The following is a 19,239-nucleotide window of genomic DNA, read 5'->3' on the forward strand; positions in this document are numbered from 1 at the left end:
AGGTCTTCCACTGGACTAGGGTCCTGGCATGGGCCGGGATGAGGTTGACCTGACCTCCAAGGTCCAGGTATCGAGCCCACAAGTACCCCGTGCCCCTGCTGAGGGCACACTGTTGGCACTTGCTGCAACGGAGCCCAGCCTCTGCTCAACCTCCATTTCTTCTGCAGCATTGGGAACTGGGATCAGTACTGTCGCCTTTTCAATGCTGGAGAGGCCCATGAGTGGCCGAGTACCTTGTGCACCGAAGCTGGTGTCCTCTGCGAGGCCAGTGCAGGGTCCGATGCTGGTGCCAGACAGAGAATCAACTCCAGCAGCAGAATAGTCAGGCGGTACTCCCGCTCAGTGCACAGCTTGAACTCTCTGCAAATCTTTTAAGACTCAGAAAGATGGGCCTCCTCGAGGCACATTAGGCAGTCTTCATGGGGGTCCCCACAGGGCTTCAAGCATTTATGCAAGGCTTGAAACCTTGGAGCGCAGGCATGCCCCACAGCAAGTGCAGGGAATGCCAAGTGAGTCCCTGGGCCAGAGTCAACTACTTACTCTAAAAACTATTTACAGAGATAAGAACAAATAAACAGGAACACTCACTACATCTACAAGAACTAAGTGGACTAAGAGCACTTGCAGAGCAAGAGAAGAGCTCAACCTTCAGGAAGAGTAAGAAGGAACTGAGAGGATGGAGGGCCAGCAGGGGTATATATTGGCCGATAGCGGTGCCACTCCAGGGGGCTCCCCTGGTGGCCCAATGGGTAGTGCTAAAGGAAAAACTTCAAATGATGCGTACTTGCAGAGCATGCACACCTACATGGAAGGGACATGAGCAATCACTCAAAGAAGAACCAGAGTATGGGCCTGGATCTTTGACCATCTTGGCTGCAACAGTTGGCAGAGCTAGTCTCCATCAAACGATCTAGTTCTTTTTCAAATTGGCCTTTACAACATCCCCTGGCAACAAGTTCCTCAGGCTGACTATGCAACGTGTAAGTACTTCCATATGTTTGGTTTAAATCTACTGTCTATACATTTTCACAAAGTGATCCCTAATTCTTGTTACCATATATGGGGCAAATAACACAGCCTTATTCACTGTCTCCACACTATTAATACTTGTATAAACCTCTGTTATGCCTGCTCTTTGTCTCCTCTTTTCCTAAAGCTCAACTGTCCCAGTCTTTTTATTCCAGAACCGCTCACGGTACAGGTTTACCATGGCATATACAGGCATTATGGTATTTTCTCTCTTATTTGCTACCTCTATGCTAATGGTTCCCGCTGTTTTCTGTAGGATTTTTCGCATGTTTCTACACACTGTTCTCAGAGAACTATCCATGATGATTCAAAGATCTTTCAGAAATGTTAACAGATAATATATCATTGGCATTGGCTTTTTCAACAAGCGTTACTTTGCTCTGATCAAAACTGAATTTCATCTGCCATTCTGCTGTGCAGTCACCCAGTTTAGTGAGATCCTTTTGTAATTTTTTGCAGTCAGCCTTGGACTGAATAATCTTGAGTTATCGTGTCTCATCTGCAAACTTTGCCACCTCATTGTTTACCCCCTTTTTTCAGATAATATATGAATATGCAGAACAGCACTGTCACAAGTATAGCTCCTCGAAGGACCCGGCTATTTACCTCTCACCACTGTGGAAACTTAATTTATTCATACCCTTTCCCCTCTATCTTTTAACCAGTTACTGATCCCTCTTATCCCAGAACTTCCTACCTTGCTTGAAGAGCCTTTGGTGTTTTCTGAAATTCCATTATATGAGCTGGATCACTATCACCCTTGTCCACATGCTTACTGACAACCCAGAACAGGAGTGGAGACCTCTCTATCAGGGGCCACTAACCAATACAAAAATATCTATCATGGGCCACCCAGAGCCCCATAGTGGGCAGAGAGGCTCGTGGTGGGGCTGGAAATGAGGGGGTCAAGGTGTGGGACGGGGTTCCAGGGTGAGGCAGGAGGCTGATGAGGGCTCTAGATTGGGGGGGCGTGAAGTGGGGCTGGGGATGAGGGGTTTGGTGCGCAGGAGGGGGCTCTGGCCAAAGTGTTTGGCATATGGGAGTTGTCTCTGGTCTGAGGAACGGGATTGGGAGAGAGGATTCTGACCTGAAGCAGGCGATTTGGAGTTTGCTGCCTGGCCAGAGCCCACTTACCTGAGGTGGCTTCCAGTTGATGGCCCAGCAGAGCTAAGGCAGGCTCCCTGCCTACCCTAGCCCTGCACTGCTCCTAGTGTTGCTGCCATGCCTGGCCCCCACGTAGAGGGACCAGGCCTCTCTGCATGATGTACGCTGACTGCATCTTCAGGCACTGCCCCCAAACTTCCATTACCTGTAGTTCCTAGCCAAGCTGAGTGAAAAGCTGATGGCGGGGTGAGGAAGGCACAGAGCTTCCCTGATCTCCCCACACTGCTTCCAGCCTGCTGATTTGCCACAGGTTGGATGAAATTAAGTGGAAGGCTGGAGGTTCCCCAACTCTGCCCCAGAAGAATTGTAATGGCATGGAGAGACATAAAGTCCCTTTACAAAAGCTGGGGTTAATTTTTCCCAAATGAATTGTGATCCTGCTTACTGCTAGGGATGTAAGCGACTAGTCAAGTAGTCAGCTAATTGATAAGCATATGCGTAGTCACTACTTGACTAGTCACTTCCCTCCCCTTGCTGCCTCTATCAAATTCCATCAACTCCTCGATTAGCTGATTCATCTAAATTTAACATCTCTACTTACTACCGTTTAATTTATCAGTTTGTTTAAATACCTCCTCTGGTACTTCAAACTGGGATAGTTCTTCCAATTTGACACCTAAAAAGAATGGCTCAAGTGTGAGAATCTCCCTCACATCATCCTCTGCAGTGAAGACTTGCAAAGAATTCACTGCAATGGTCTGGCCTCCCTTGAATGCTCCTTTAGAACCTCATTTATCCAGTTGTTCCATTGGCTGTTGACAAGCTTCCTGCTTCTGATGTACTTAAATACTTTTGCTTTTAGCCACGGTGGAATTTTTTAGTCCTCCGCTTTTTAAAAAAATAATAATTTGGGGGTACACATTTAGTTTGAGCTTCCATTGAGGTATTTTTATATAGTTTCCATGCATCTTACAGACATGTCACTCTTGTGATTGTTTCTTTTAATTTCAGTTTAACTAGGATTAGATGCTCCAAGAAGCAATCAATGTTATCTAAAAATGTTATAACACACAAAACAGGACTATGTAGCACTTTAAAGACTAACAAGATGGTTTATTAGGTGATGAGCTTTCGTGGGCCAAACCCACTTCCTCACATCAAATAGTGGAAGAAATAGTGACAATTTTCTTTCACTATTTGATCTGAGGAAGTAGGTCTGGCCCACGAAAGCTCATCACTTAATAAACCATCTTGTTAGTCTTTGAAGTGCTACATAGTCCTGTTTTTTGTTTCAGCTACACCAGACTAACATGGCTACATTTCTATCACTAAAAATGTTCTTTGCATTCCATCCAGATGTGCCATATAGCCAGTCAATATAATCAGATAGTTGAAATCCCCCATTACTGTTGGATTTTCTGTTTTTGTGATCTCCCTTCAACATTTCACAATCTCTATTGCCAATCTCTTAACCAGAATGGTGATGTAGTCCTACTGCTATTCTCTTATTCAAGCACAGGATTCCTATCGACAGGGATTAAATAGCATTTTAAAATAGTTGAATACACCCACCAATCTAATCTACATTACACACATACAAATCTAATATCATCCACATAAAATTATGTAAAAAAATGTGTTGCACCATGTAGGCCTTCTATCTGGGGTGACATGTGGAGGCACATGCCCCTCCTGTTCCTGGCATTTGGAGAGTAAGGGACTGGCAACCAGCCAGCGGGATTAGAATCTCCGGGCTCCCAGGGAAACTAGTGGAGTGGCCTGGCACCCACAGCAAAAGTTTGGTCCAGTGGCAGCAGAAGGGGACGTGGGGGCAATGTGGCCCCAGCTCACTCTGCTCTCTCAGTGGCATCACTTGGGTAAGGATATGACCCGCAGACTAGTATTTGCCCACCCCTACTCCAAGGAGAGAAGACCATGTGAATTCTCTATACAGAGCAGGAAGAAAAGCCAGGAAAGGGCCAGTGAGGAGGATGGGGATAAAGGACTCTCTAGCATTCTAAAGAAGAGAGCCTGGGAAACGGAACATTCAGAGAACAAGGGTCTGCTTGGAGGAAAGCCTACACCAAAGGCGAGAGCCAGCCAGGAAGACTCAAAGATTTGCGGGTATTTTCACTTTTACATTAATACACCAGATTTCCAAAGGGGACCATTGCTGAGAAAACACTTGCAGGAAGAAGTCTAAGTTTTTAATCTGAAGAAGGGGAAGAAACGTGGTCAGGGACCAATGACATACTGGACACTAGTGGAGGTCTGGTGGACTACCAGAAAATAAAGCCAACAACAAAGGAGAAGGACATTGCAGGTAAGCTAAATTTCTCCTTAACATCACTTTTTGGCTCAGGGGAATTTGTGGAGAGATCTACTGTAGTCTTCTCAAGTAAGAAGATATATTTGAGCATTAGAAGAGAAGATGTTGGAATACACTGACAAATGAAAGACCAACCAGGACTAGATAGACAAAGAATTCAGGAATGAAGTGAGCTATAAATAAATGAAAACAATCAAATAAATGTCAGTCATTGAAATTGGCTACCCATGCATAGCAAACACTATACCTATACTATACAGTACTTAATGTCTGTGTGTGTGTGTGTGTGTGTGTGTGTGTGTGTGTGTGTGAGAGTGAGTGAGTGAGTGAGTGAGAGTGAGTGAGTGAAAAAATCTTAACACCAGGTTGCCCTAAGAACCCATAGGATGTAGCTTAGTCTAGTCAATGACCTGCAGAAGATGAACAGGCAAAAGGTTAACTGTGTGTCATTTGCAAAGGTATTTATGTTAAACTGAAGCAAGTCTGAGGAACTTCAGCAAAATGCAGGACAATGTAGCACTTCAAAATTGTCCTGCATTTTGCTTCAGCTACCCCAGACTAACACGGCTACATTTCTATCACTGAGGAACTTCAGATAGTCCTGAGAAAGCCAAACAAACAGCAAGCAGCAAAATGGCAGATGGAAGAGTGTTAACCAATGCAAATTTAAAGAAATAATTTAATTCTCTAATCTGGGTTCTAAATTAACTATATTTGCTTAGGAAAAAGACCCATTAGCAGCTTAACGGGAACTAGAGAGGTAAGTGACTAGTCGACTATCTGATAAGCAAAAGCTTATTGGATAGTCAACTAGTACCTCAAATAGTTGCTCTCCCTCCCCCCTCCTGCTGCAAATGAATTGCCAGTTTGCACCCAGTCCCAGATGCTGCGTCTCTGCTTTTTGCACATACAGTAAAACTCCGATGGTCCAGCATCTGACGGTCCGGCACCATCAGGAACCTGGAAGTGATCCGGGCAGCCAGACCATTGGAGCTGCACTGCCCCCAGCTTCCCCTATTCAGCCGCTGCTAAAACTGACCAGCGGCTGAAACTGGGAAGCCGGAGGCAGAGCAGTTGGGGCGCTGCCGGATAGGTCCCCTAGCACTGCCCCTCGGGGCTGAGGGACCAACCGGGCAGCACCCCGGGTGTCCGATTCAGCCGCTGCTGACACTGACCAGCGGCTGACTCCAGGAAGCCCGAGGCAGAGCTGCTCTGTCCCGGGCTTCCTGGAATCAGCCCCTGATCAGTTTCAGCAGCAGCTGACTTGGGGACACCTGAGGTAGAGCAGCTGGGGGGCTGCCAGGTTGGTCCCCGCAGCGCTGAGGTGCAGCGCTGCGGGGACCAACCTGGCAGCGCCCCACCTGCTCTGTCCCAGGCGTCCAGATTCAGCCGCTGTTGAAACTGACCAGCGGCTGACTCCAGGAAGCCTGGGTTCGAGCAGCTCTCCCTCGGGCTTCCTGGCGTCAGCCGCTGGTCAGTATCAGCAGCGTCTGATTTGGGGACACCTGGGGCAGAGCAGCTGGGGTGCTGTCGGGTTGGTCCAGTAGCGCCGAGGAGCGGCGTTGTGGGACTAACCCAGCAGCACCCCAGCTGCTCTGCCCCAGGCATCCCCAAGAGCAGCTGGGGTACTGCCGGGTTGGTCTCGCAGCGCCAAGGGTCGGCGCTACCGGACCAACCCAGCAGCACTCCAGCTGCTCTACCCCAGGCGTCTCCGATTCAGCCGCTGCTGGTCAGCATCCCCCCCACCCTACACCCCTCATAGCCCCCCCTTCCGATAGTCCGGCATATTTGATAATCCCGCACCCCCTGGGTGCTAGAGGTGCCGGATTATTGGAAGTTTACTGTATTAAGAGCCTATCAGCTTTCAATATGTTTTAAAAAAAATCAGAAACGTGGGGGCAGGGGGCAAGGTGGGGGAGAAGAGAACCCGGCACAAGCCAGGACAGCGGATTCCTAGCTTACACTGGGTTCCTCACTGCACTCCAGCCTTTTTACATTTAAGGCTGTTATGCAGCAGTGAGAACCCTGCGTGAGCCAGGAATCAGCCGTTCTGGCTCACACAGAGTCTCTCCCCCCCTACCCCCCCAGCCAGCTCCCTGCTATACTTCAACCTTTTAAATATATTAAGAGCCTGCCAGCTCTTCATACATTTAAAAGCCAGAACCACAGCGGTGCTGCTGCAATTCCCCTGCTTATCAACTACAGGCAGTCCCCGGGTTACGTACAAGATAGGGACTGTAGGTTTGTTCTTAAGTTGAATTTGTATGTAAATCGGAACTGGTACATATTGTAGGGGAAACTCTAGCCAAACATTTTTTTTAGTTTTGGATAGCATAGGGAAAGGTTAACTCCCCTCTAATGTTTGTTTTGCTGTCTGTTCCCCTGTTCAGAAGATTTCACATCTATTTCTGTCCCTGTGACAAACTCAGGACTAAAGGAGTAACTCATCAAATACCAAACAGCTCTGCACCATGCTTTGAGCTAATAGCTTTATTTCCACACACCACCCAGGGTTCTAGGAGGAGGGTCCTTTTTTTGCTAACACAATGAGGCCAGCACTTTGTTTGTTTTGGTGGAGTCTTTGTTTACCAAGGGAGCCCAGCATGTATAGGGGGAGGAGGGGCGGAGAGGCTGCTTTTGTCTGCTGTTCGGCAGCCTGTTGCTCAGGGGAGGGGGCAGCCTGTTGCTGGCGGGGGGGGGGGGGGGGGAGGGGGGAGGCGTGCAGGATGCGAGGCCGTGGGGGGGGGGGGCAGCGGGCGTGGGGAGGCACTTTTCCTCTGCCCGGCAGCTCTGCGGGATCCCTGTCCCTGTGGCCAGCTGCTGCAGGCAGAGGCCAGTTGGAGCCTGCCGAAGAGGAGGAGGAGGTGGATTCTAGGACCCAGGTGAGCGAGCCCCGGGGACGCTGCTGCGCTGCGGGAGCCCGGCATGTATAGAGGGGAGGAGGGGCAGAGAGGCTGCTTTTGTCTCTTCGGCAGCCTGTTGCTGGCAGGGGGGCAGCGGGCGTGGGGAGGCACTTTTCCTCTCCCCGGCAGCTCTGCGGGACCCCAGTCGGAGCCGGCCCGAGGAGGATCCTAGGACCCAGGTGAGCGAGCCCCGGGAATGCTGCTGCGCATGTGCGGGAGTTGCCTCACCCCGTTCGTATCTAGGGATCCGACGTAAGTCGGATCCACGTAAGTCGGGGACTGCCTGTAGTCAGTTAGTTGATTAAACTAAATTTAACATTCCCAATAGGAATTTCCCAGTGCACAGCAGTAGTTGAAAAATTAAAATGTTAAAACATGACGAATGGTATATTGTACTCCAAATATGCTAAAATCTGCCCTAAGGACACCGACTCTGCCCCCAAAAGTTTACAATTAAAAAGGACCAAAAACAGAGAGGAGAAAGGGATCTAATGTATAAGCCAAGTGACTGTTGTTTTTCAAGCTCAAGGCGCATGCATGTGTGTCTAAAGAAAAGATTGGTCTTGATTCATTTCATAAAAGGATAGTTTAGAAGTGGGTCTTCCTTGAATGAGAACAGTGGGTTTAGTGAGTCAGTTCAGGAATGATATTTCATACACAGGAGGCAAGCATAGGAAAAGAGGTAGAAATATAATGCTACTGTTGCCACAAAGCACATCTGAAAAAAATGTCAGAATTCTGTGCAATTATGAACTGTGTGTCTCTACCAAGATGCAAACTCCATTTAAAGTGAAGGGCAAGTCACCTTTTCTTTTGCCTCTATCTCTATATCATACTGAAATTCCAACAGAGTAATACAGGGCCAACTATCAAGGGTTAACAACTTGGGATGCTTCTTTAGTCAAATCCAACCATCCATATCAACTGGCTCCCACACAGGAGAACTGGTTTGTCAGAGAAAAGGTCTCCTGGCAGGGGTCTAGGATTACTGGAGGAGGAGGCTGATATGTGAGCTACCTGACAAAGGGACTGGAAGGTTATAAAAGGGACAGGCGCTGATCTCTTAAGGGTCTTTAGCCATTTTCAATAACTCAGAGAAAAGCTGCTGCAGCAATCTGATGTGATGGAGAAGGAACCCCACGTACTTGAATTCAGAAGGTCCCACAATGGACCATTCAAGATACAATTTTCTACCTGACCAGTATTCTCTGAGCTGCAAAGAAAAGAGGAATGGTGGCTTAGAATCTCATGCTAAGTCTGTCCCTGTGTGTCAAGCAATACACCTACCATATGCCCCATTGAAAAATTGAAGCCAGAAGGCTCACATCTTCAGGTGGCATTTTGGGAGAAGATGTGTTTAAGCTAGGGGTGGGGAACCGCTGACCCACAGAAAAATTAGTCAGAGACCGCACAGGAAGTAGTAAAAAACCTACCCCCCCCCCACGTGGTCCCTGACCAAGGAGAAAAACACTCCCCACACACCAGAACCTAGGGGGAGCCCAGGCTAGTAGATTATGCGTCCTGCTCCATCCCTGCAGGGAGATGGCAGCTGGGTTAGAGCACCAGTGCAGGGCTCCCCAATGCTGGTGGGAAGCCCTAAGCCTCAGGGGCCACATCCAGGCAAGCTGGTGGTCACATTCAGCCCCCAGGCCTTAGGTTCCATATCCCCTGGTTTAAGCTATTGGGGCCACGGACAAAGTTTGAGGGGTCAGCTCTGGTTCTAGTAGCTGAGCAGGGGACCATGTAATCAACATTCTCAGGTGGGGATACTAGACAGAGGATTTGCACCCTGAGAAAGACACCAGGGACTTCAACAGAGCATCAGTGCCTAGATTCTGTTCATACTTCAGTGGCTTAAAATATACACAGACTCAGTGGCTGGATCTCTTCATACCAGTCTGATGAGTGGCCACTCTTCAGCTTCATTAGAGTCGTGACACACTCTCACCTGGAATTTGGTGTTCTAAGATGAGACAGGAAATGCAAAGAGTCCTGAGATGAGCAATGAAAATTATTCGAGATAGAGAACAGTGGGTTTAGTGCAGTGTGTCTTAAACTTTTTAAGACTGAGGAACACCAAACATTTTTTTAAATGAGGAACACCAGAGATTTTTTTGTTGAGCCAAAAAAAAAAAAAAATTGGGGGGGGGGGGGGGGAGAAGGGGGAGAAGAGAGAAGGTTGCCTACCCCTTTAAGGGTGGCCATTTTGAATTCTGTTCTCTGCAGTACACCTCCGACTGCCTCGTGTGCCGCGGAACACAGTTTAAGGAACACTGGTTTAGTGCATTGGGGGTGTAATGACAGAGGTAAACAAAATAATGAATGGTACAAAGGAGGTCGATCCAGCACTCCTATTTACCTTAATATGATGATACAAGGAAATTGAAAGGAATAAACCCACTGCCAATATGTTTATTTTATTATGAAATGCATAAGCAGCAGAACTCAGTGCCACAAGGTATCAGGCAAGATATTAGTGGGATTAGAAATTGATATGGGCAATATGCACATCTATAAATAAGGATTGGTAAAAAAGTAAAAACAAGAGGTACAAATCATCTGTAAGGGCATAAGATATTCACAAATATCAGGTGTTGAGGAAGAAACATACTATATTGTTATTTTGTTATTGTTCATGATTAAATATTTGTACAGTAGCACCCAGGAACCATGATCAGGTGTAGCCAGTTTTGTTGGGAGGTTACAATGTAGAGAATTCTTTGAAACAATACTGAATTCTTTGATACCGGCCACCGCTTTCCCTAGATGGACCCTGCTCCCGCTAGGTATGGCAATCCCTGTGTTAATAATCTGAGGTACAGATAAAGGATCCCTTCTCCTAAGGCTGTTTATGAGCATCAGCACTCTGGTCTGCAACTTGCCCAAAGCAAAGGAAAAGACTTAAATATTACAAATGAGGCATTACATTAGAGCAGTGGTCAGCAAGATTGGGATCTACTGGTAGATCCTGACTGGTTTGGCCAGGAGGCTATCAAATACCAGCACTTCAGCTGCCCCTTCTCCCACTGCTGCACATTTCCCGCTCTTTGCCTTGGAGCTGCCTCCCCCACTCACAGGAACCTCCTACGTTGTGTAAAGCAGGGAAGAAAGAGAAGGGGGTGCTGACATCAGGGTGCCCCCTCTCCCACCGTGTATTCCATCTCCACAGAATGGAGGGGGGCACAACAGGACTTGGGATGGCGTTAGCTGGCTGTTTTTGAGAGTGGTACAGGGCCAAGACAGGGGTGAGCCTGCCTTAGCCCCACTGCACCACCACCCAAGAGCCACCAGAGGTAAGAAGTGTCCAGATGGAGCCAGCGCCGTACTCCTGCCCCAGTCATGTACCCCACTCTACACCCCAAGCCCCTGCCCCAGCCCTGAGCTCCCTAAACCCAAACTCCCTTACAGAGCCTGTATCCTGAATCCCCTCCTGCACCCCAACCCCCTGCCCCAGGCTCAGCTCAGATCCCCTCTCACATTTCAAATCCCTTAGTCCAAGACCAGATCTTGTTCCCCAACCCTCTGCCCCTGCTTGGTGAAAAGGAGGGAAGATGGGGAGGGAGGACGGAGTGAACAGAGGCAGGGCCTCAGAGAAGGGGCACTAAAGAGGTGGGACAAGGGTATTTGGGTTTGAGGTAGATCCCAATTGCATTTTAATTGCATTTAAATTAAAAGTGATCTTGTGCTTAAAAAGGTTGAGACCATCGAATTAGAGGGTAAGAGATGGCAGACCCACAACAACAATATAGTGGATCCAAAAAATTACACCCCCACTAAAACTCCTTTTAAAAAGCAGCTGAAAATATTTCTACTAGGAACCTAAATTGTCCAAGATTACCACATGTTTTAGACTATGAAGACACATATGATTTCACATGTATGGCACTGGGAAAAATATATTAACAATAATCATCATAGTTTGAGGGATTTTTTTGGAGGAAAGATTATTCACCAGTCAAATTAAAATGTACCACTTAAGTTGGAATCTTTTGTATTCAGGGTAACAAAAATTGTCTGCTTTGCTTGACTGATGAGGATTAGCTGACTTTTTGCATTAAAGAAGTTTGTCTTATATGGGCTGAAGTGACAAGACAATAACTAAGTGCTAATTGTGCATAACCAACACTAAAGATATGCAGCCCCATTATGGCATGTAATAAATGAAGCGAACAACAGAAATATATTAGGCACTTTAATAATGATACTAGAACAGTGGTTTGCAGCACTACGGATGTGAAAGGTTTTCGAATCTGAATTTTTAGGGGGTGGGGGGAGAAGAGAGAGAGAGTGTCTTACTTCAGTGGGTTCTACTGATAGGGTAGACAGTATTTTGAATATAGCCCTTTATTTGGTAGCAAGGTAAAATTGATACAGGATCTGTAAATAGCATTATAACCTATAATTATTTTGCATTATTATATCATTTAAGCTGTGGTTATTATTTGTCTGATATTTTAATTTTCCATGCAGCATGATGAAAAAGGTCAATTTAGCTTTTTTAAAGTGTAATTGTATCATGCTATACTTATTAGCAGTTGTACATTTTATGTTGCTCTAGGGATGCTTGATTTTTAAATTACTACAATGCTATAGAACCACATGCTGTAGTACAGAGTAAGTTAGCTTGGCTTATTTAGAGCTAAATTTACATTTGGTGACTATTATATTAAAATATTATTGTAATAATTTTTAGTTAGTACCTAAGAAAGTTGTATCCTGAGCATTTCTTCTTATGCAAATGCAAACTGTAAAATGCGTTACTAAATGTAGGATTATATCATAGAGGCAATGTAATCTATACATGAGACAGTGCTTGTGAATCAGTTCTTTTATTTCCAGCTTTGACATCCTGGCCTCACAGAAGTCAATGGCAAAATCCTCAGTTAACTTCCAAAGGGCCAAGATTCCACCCCCTGACAGGCAGAGAGTTTAAAACAGATTACAGGATTTAGCTGACCAACTCCGAAGGAAATTACTGGGAATTGTGAGACCAAGTGTTCATTGACTTTGAAAATATCAACCATTGTGATTTTGCTGTGTAGATGCTGATCCTGCACCATATTCTACCTGGATGAATGTCTCTTTGTCGTTGCAAGAACGTTTACACAGAACAAGTTTGCAGGAGTGGGACCTTGGAATATTTATGTCACAAGAACGTGGCACCTGATTTCAATACGGATTTACAAAGAACAATGGAATGCAATGTTCTGTAAATTAAAAACAGGAGTTCTGTCAACAGAAAGAAACCGTATGTATTTTAAAAGACGTTTAACTGACAAAGCTGTGGAATTTCAAGATAATTAACATAATCATGATAAATAGCACTGCTTTGCACTTTTCTACAGCAGAGGATCTCGAAGCACTTTATAAATATTAATTAATTAAGCTTGACAAGCACCCTTGTGAGGGAGCAGAAGTATAATTATTCTTGTTTATTGATGAGGGAACTGAGGCACAGCAAGATTAAGGGACTTGCCCAAGGTCATGCAAGTTGTCTGTGGCAATACTGAGCAAAGAATCCAGGTGCAACTCCCAGCCTTGTGTTTCAACCACTAGCCAATGTTTTCTCCCCATTCAACAAAAATACACACCCACCCCCACCCACCCACCCAGGCTCAGTTTTAGCCTATGGAATTAAATCAAGAAATCTTACCTCTGATTACAAAGTTGACATGCAAAACAGTCCAGGTGGTAAACATTTTCCTTGGCTCTCATCACCATTTCAAAAGCAGGTATGAGCTTACTGCAAGCAGCGCAGTTTCCTGTGACACCAAATAACCTGAAAACACACAAAGGGAAGATATTCCAGGATACAGTTATATGGGAGGGAAGAGAGTTACACCTCCATTTATTTTCTTGGGCTTTATAAAAAATGTGTGATTACCATTCAACTGCTCAGTATGCCTTTCTTGGGAAAGGCTGGTATATAGCAGAACAAGCACATTCATGCCACAATCCATTTGAAGTCACTCGCTGAAAGTGTGATAGCATTGGGAAGCTCTATAAAACAATGCTTTGAAAATAATTTTTATGCTGGTTATATACATAAATATTCTTCTTGGGTACATACTTCTTAGTGAAAGAAGCATCTTGTTCAAGCAAATGAGGAAATGTCAAATACATTAGGAAAGTTACATAACCACATGCAAGCAGAGGTCAACCAGTTTGAAATACGGTAAGCATCTTTCTACTTCGATTGTACCGTAAATATGAAAGCCACAACCTTGGCCTCGATGCTATTTATTATTAAAAACACACTTTAGCTAGCAAAGAAATAACACTTAAAAAAGCTAGTATTCTCCACATTTCTGACATCTAGTGCTAAAAGCTTTACCGTTATTATTAAAAGAACATTTTATGAACAAGTCATTTAAATCGTCAGAAAGCATTAGCGGTTCACACACCTTACAACCCTTTACCATAGTTATAGCTATGATTATGTTATTCAGGTAGCACATTAAAGCAAATGAGGCTGTAAACTATATATAGCCACATCAAGAGCAGAGGCATAATACACTGCAAGAACAATTTGAAATGTCTGGTAAAAATGCCTAATATAGATTTAAAAAATAATTTTAAAAGATTTCTTTGTTAAAGATTTCTTAAAACTTTTCAAACGAGATCACTACAAAGAAAGCTTCTATGTATGCATGCCTTTGTAACATATGAGGATTACAATGAACAAGAAAAAAATGCTTTTGCTACACACACCAGCAATTTTTGAAACTAAGTTCTATTTAAACTATCTAATAGTTGTGATGGATTATTAAAAGTAATGCTCTGCCCGCGTACTGCAGTTAATGCTGTTTTTAAACTATGAAGCAAACTAGATGAAAACGCCACATCTGCCAGTTCTCTTTTTTCCTCAACATCAGGCTGACAGCAGAAAAATATAATGGCTCTCAAGGGAAACACCAAATTAAAAGCTGTTCTAAACTAATGAATTCAAAGGTGCTCTGTATAAAATTCAGTTTGGTAACATAAAAATGAATGCACTTTTTTAATCACATCTTTCCATTCTACTGAATTTCACAAGTTACCAACAAACCTATTTAATTCCAATTCCTTTTACCTTCTGCTTCCACTTAAAACGCACTTTTTGCATAAATACACCATGTTTATTTTAAAGTTCTGAGCCATTTTTAATGATTGCCTGATGTGCTGGTTACCATTATTTGAAGACATTTTTTGAGTTAACCAACACCAAGGCTTTACCAGCAGTGTTGTTACTCAGTTCTCAGATTTTTCAAAACCATGTCAACTGTGTTTCTGTTAACTGTTAAAATGTAGAATTAAAGTTACAGATACACAGTTCTTTTTAATCAAGCCCTAGGCCCAGCTCTGCTACAGACTTGTCGGATGGGCTCCATTCAAACCTCAGTTCCTCATCTGTAAAATAGTCCTAATACCCTACCTACTTCATAGGCATGCCGAGATTCAAGGCTTGTGAAGACTGTTCAGATCATCTGACCAAGGGCCCAGTTTTGCATTCCTTATGCACCCACCTTGAAGTCAACGGTACAAGAAATGCAGATCCAGTGGCAAAAGGTGCTATATAGTATTATACTGAACTATTGCATGAAGGTTATGCTTTAAAAGACCAATATAGCAAAGCACTTAACCACAGCTTTAACTTTAAGCAAATAGGCATGTGCTTAACTATTTTGCTGGATTGTGGATTAAATGCATGTGGTGTTACTCTTTGAAGTCTTATTCTATAGGACTTCCATTTAAACCTGAGGTTCACTGTAGTTTTGCATACTGGAGTGTGATGAAATAATTTGGGACCACCCTTCTGCATCCCTACCTTGGGGGTGGGGGAGAGCAGGGAGGGGAGAAAACACTGGAGTTCACTGTGTGGGGGGGTTTTATCGAACAGTTCTCTAGCCTTACCCCCACCACATGGAAACTGCTTCACTTTTAAGCACCAGATCTATTCATAAAATTTCAACTAAGCAGTGGCGAGGAAACCTCCTTTACAGTGAATTCTCCCCTAGACTAGCAAACAAAGTCACACGAGATTAATATTACAGTTAATTTTAGATAAAGCTGTTTATATTAAGAACATTGTTTCCCCTATTAATAACAATAATAATAATAAAACCCCACAATGCCATTTTGAAATTCTGGACATAGTTTTCCCCCAATTTCAATTGCTCTCGCTCCCTTAGCATTTATCAGCTACCTGATTAGAATTTGTTTCCACACAAACCATTGATCATCAGCCTATTACTAGGCAAATGACAGTTAATTACCCACTACATTAACCACTGGGACCTGAGACCTGCTTCTGCTGCCATCAGTCAACATGATAAATGTGGCAAGTTCAGTAATGCATGGCCAGCCCTGAGCTGCCTGCTATAGTGTGAACAACCCTCAATCTCACTTCCAGGCCCAGGAAAATCTATGGCAATCTGCATAATTACAAGCTCTGGGTTAATAACAGACAAATGATTTGTTGCATCTAAACAAAGTCCTTGGAATGGGCCTGGTCTCCGGTGGCTGCCCAGGCTGCTGTTTTGCCACGGGTGTACTTTCCTGTACAATGCGCACAAAACAGATCTCTGGTGCTATATCCTTCCAATCTGTTGCCCTCCAATTTATGGATTCTGCATATGTGATTTTTAATCATTAAAGAACTCTTGAAGCAATATTATCTTAATTATTCTCTGCTGTAACCAGGGAATTAGGCTTCAGATAAAATTTTCTTCTTCTGTGCACTTTCCCTGCCTCGCTGGAGGCTCCATCAGTTTTCATCTACACCTGGACTCTGAAATCCTAATGATGAATTATTGCCCCTTTTCCTAAGAGGGCGAACCTTACAAGGGAACGTTCTACTGAACTGTCAGCTCACAGACTGAGTGCGGAGATGCGGAAATCTGATCTAATTTACTGCAAAACGATGCATTTGTTAGACTCTCTCCTCAGTTTCGCCCAAGCATCAAGAGATCAGTCAACAGCCACTTTCGGGTGCTCCTTTGTGTGGGAGCATGTACCAGACTCTCCAAATCATACATGTCCCCTCCTCCCCCAAAACTGGATACTGGAACAAGGTTTTACTTTATGAATTCAACATTTTTTGTTTTTACTAAAATGATTGCTTTCTAACAGTCTCCTATTTCAAACTGATGCTTGGAGAGACAGACTCCCAAGTTTGCTTTTGTTTACCCAAAGAATGGCATGTGTATATCTCTCTGCTCTATTTTTACCCAATCCTCATACACCCAACTCAGGTTGTTCCTCTCTCTGCAGTCATTAGAAGGGTTTAAGACTCAGCAGCTTCTCTTCCATTGGTGCTGAAACTAGTAGTGCTGCAGCTTGAAATGGTTTCCATTATACACAGGGTTTACAGTCTGCTTTAATGTCCCTCCACACCCGCAGTACAAAAATTATTCCAGTGCTTCTGCTCCCTTCTATATTAAAATGTCATTGCACTGTGTCCTAGTTTGCCCTAGGGTATATGATATTGGTCCTTCCTGATTTCCCTTCTGGCAAAAGGTTAGAGAATTTGTTAGACAAAACTAGTTTTCCTCTAGAATTTTTGAATCATCCTCCCAAACTGTGTTTGCACTTAGTTTCTTAAAATATAGAAGAATTGTATCAATCCATGGCTGCAAGCCAACAAAGATTCATTTACAAAATCCCGGAAGGATGCAGAACATGGTGCACATAGGTGCACCAAACCAACAAGCCAACCAAACCAAAACAAGAAAACAAATGAAAAGCCAAACATGCACCACCACCACCACCAAACCAAAGCAAACCCAAACCTGACATTTTACATAAGAAGCAACCTAATTATACATCATACTATAGATTCTGCTTTGGTGGATTTCCAGAGTAGGAACCTGAAGATTAAGTACAGCATTTAATTGGTGATGGAAAGTGCCAGGACTCAGCCTAGCTCAAATTAAGCACTGATGCACAACCTATGCACCAACTCTGCTATCTTCCATGCATCCCCCCCCATCCTCCAAACACTCTCAGAACTGTTTATGTCCTATATACCCTCAAACCTACAATTGTCCCACACACCCCACCCCAAACATACCCCCACACTGTGAGACTATCCTGGGGAATTGGTGCTTCAGTTACCAAGTGAGGCAGAGGACATGGAACAGAACTGTGCTGTCCCCCACATCACCCCCATCCCTATCCCCTCTCAATGCTGCCCAAGCCACTGCTCCTGTATACAGGCAGTCCCCGGGTTACATACAAGATAGGGACTGTAGGTTTGTTCTTAAGTTGAATCTGTATGTAAGTCGGAACTGGTGTCCAGAGTCAGCCGCTGTTGAAACTGACCAGGGGCTGACTACAGGAAGCCCGAGGCAGAGCAACTCTGCCTCCGGCTTCCTGTAGTCAGCACTGGTCAGTTTCAGCAGCGGCTGACTTGGGGACGCCTGGGGCAGAGCAGCTGGGGTGTTGCCGGGTTGGTCCAGTAGCGCCCAGAGCGGTGCTGCGGGACCAACTGGCAGCGCCCCAGCTGCTCTACCACAGGTGTCCGGAGAAAAGCCTGGTCTGCTGGGCGGGGGGCGTATTAGCTACGCCCCCCCCCCCCCCCAGCAGACCAGGGAGACACGGGCGGTGGACCGAGATGCACCGCGGTCCCGCCGCCTGGGTCCTCTGCAGCTTTGCTCCGCATCTCCCTGGTCTGCTGGTCTCCAGCAGACCAGGGAGACGCGGAGCAAACCCCGTCCGTAACTGCGGATCCGACATAAGTCGGATCCCCGTAACTCGGGGACTGCCTGTAATGTGGCTGTGGGCTCCACCACCTGAACCTAGATCACTCTCCTCACAGCCTGGGTGGGGAAATTCCCTAGCAGGAAAGAGCACCCTACCTCTCATCAAGGGAGGGAAAGGTCAGGCCCTGCACTCACTTTCTGCTAGCCCTGGCTTCCTGCGAGGGGTAGACTGTGCAATGACCCCCTCCCCCCAGCATGATTGTTGCTGGGGGCTGCGGCAGCCAGGGTCACAGGCATCTAGGTCAGAGCACAGACCTGCGTGGTGCATCTTGTGCTCCCTGCTCTGACTACTCCATGTGCTTTGCTTCAAGAAAGAAGTCCAGAAGGGAAAGGGGCACTGGTGGAACTGCTGCTGGGTGGTAGCATCCCTCCCACCCCTGCCCCTGCCCTCACGTGTTGCTGCTTCTGATAGGCAGCAATGCAGAGTGGCAGGGGGCTCAGGAGTGGGGCCAGAGTACGCTGGCTTCTGGCCACGCCCCCAGGGATTATAGAGTAGTCGAGTAACCAATAGAATTCACAAGTTAATTGACTATTCAATTAACATGTATTTCACATCCCTGAGTCCCTGCTTTCACCCACTGGGCATTGGGCAGGCTCAGTGCACTACTTGCTTATGGTAGGGGTACTGGAAGCTGTGAATAGGGTGACCATATTTCCTCATACCACATACGGGACACCGAGGTGAGGGAAACTGCTGGTGCTTGGGGCTTTAGCCCTTGGGGAGGCAGCACTCAGGGCTTCAGCCCTGTAGCAGGAGGGGAGGGGGCGAACTGGCACTTGGGGCTCCAGCCCCACAGTGGGGAGGTAGAGCCGCCACCGGTGCTCAGGGCTCCAGCAGCTGAAGCTCCGAGTGCTGGCAGCTCCCCACCCACCTTGCCCCATTGCAGGAATGAAGTTCAGCCCTGCAGCATGCAGGGCAGGGAGAGGTGGTGGTTGGGGCTTCAGCCACTGAAGCCCTAATCTATGGCAGTTCCTCCCTGCTCCCGGGGGAAATATGGGACAATGCTCCCATTTAAAATATAGACACACACACAGGACTACCCTGGTAAAAATGTGATGATAGTCATACCTGGCTGTGGATGAAGCAGCTGCTACCAGTATCCCTACCATAAGCAAGTAGTGCAGAAACTGT

General features: G+C 45.7%; 1 protein-coding gene across 9 annotated transcripts in view; it reads right to left on the reverse strand.

Annotated features, from left to right (window-relative positions):
* LMO3 (LIM domain only 3) overlaps positions 1–19,239 on the reverse strand; it is a 203,849-nt gene that overhangs the window by 13,359 nt on the left and 171,251 nt on the right. For all 9 annotated transcript variants that reach the window (XM_006130277.5, XM_075897676.2, XM_075897659.2 and 6 more), the window contains one exon: positions 13,019–13,144. In XM_006130277.5, coding sequence (XP_006130339.1) covers positions 13,019–13,144 — 126 coding nt within the window. The remainder of the gene's footprint in view (positions 1–13,018; positions 13,145–19,239) is intronic.

This window comes from Pelodiscus sinensis, chromosome 1 (assembly GCF_052426305.1).
Source record: "Pelodiscus sinensis isolate ZL-2025 chromosome 1, ASM5242630v1, whole genome shotgun sequence".
In the NCBI taxonomy this organism is placed as follows: domain Eukaryota; kingdom Metazoa; phylum Chordata; order Testudines; family Trionychidae; genus Pelodiscus; species Pelodiscus sinensis.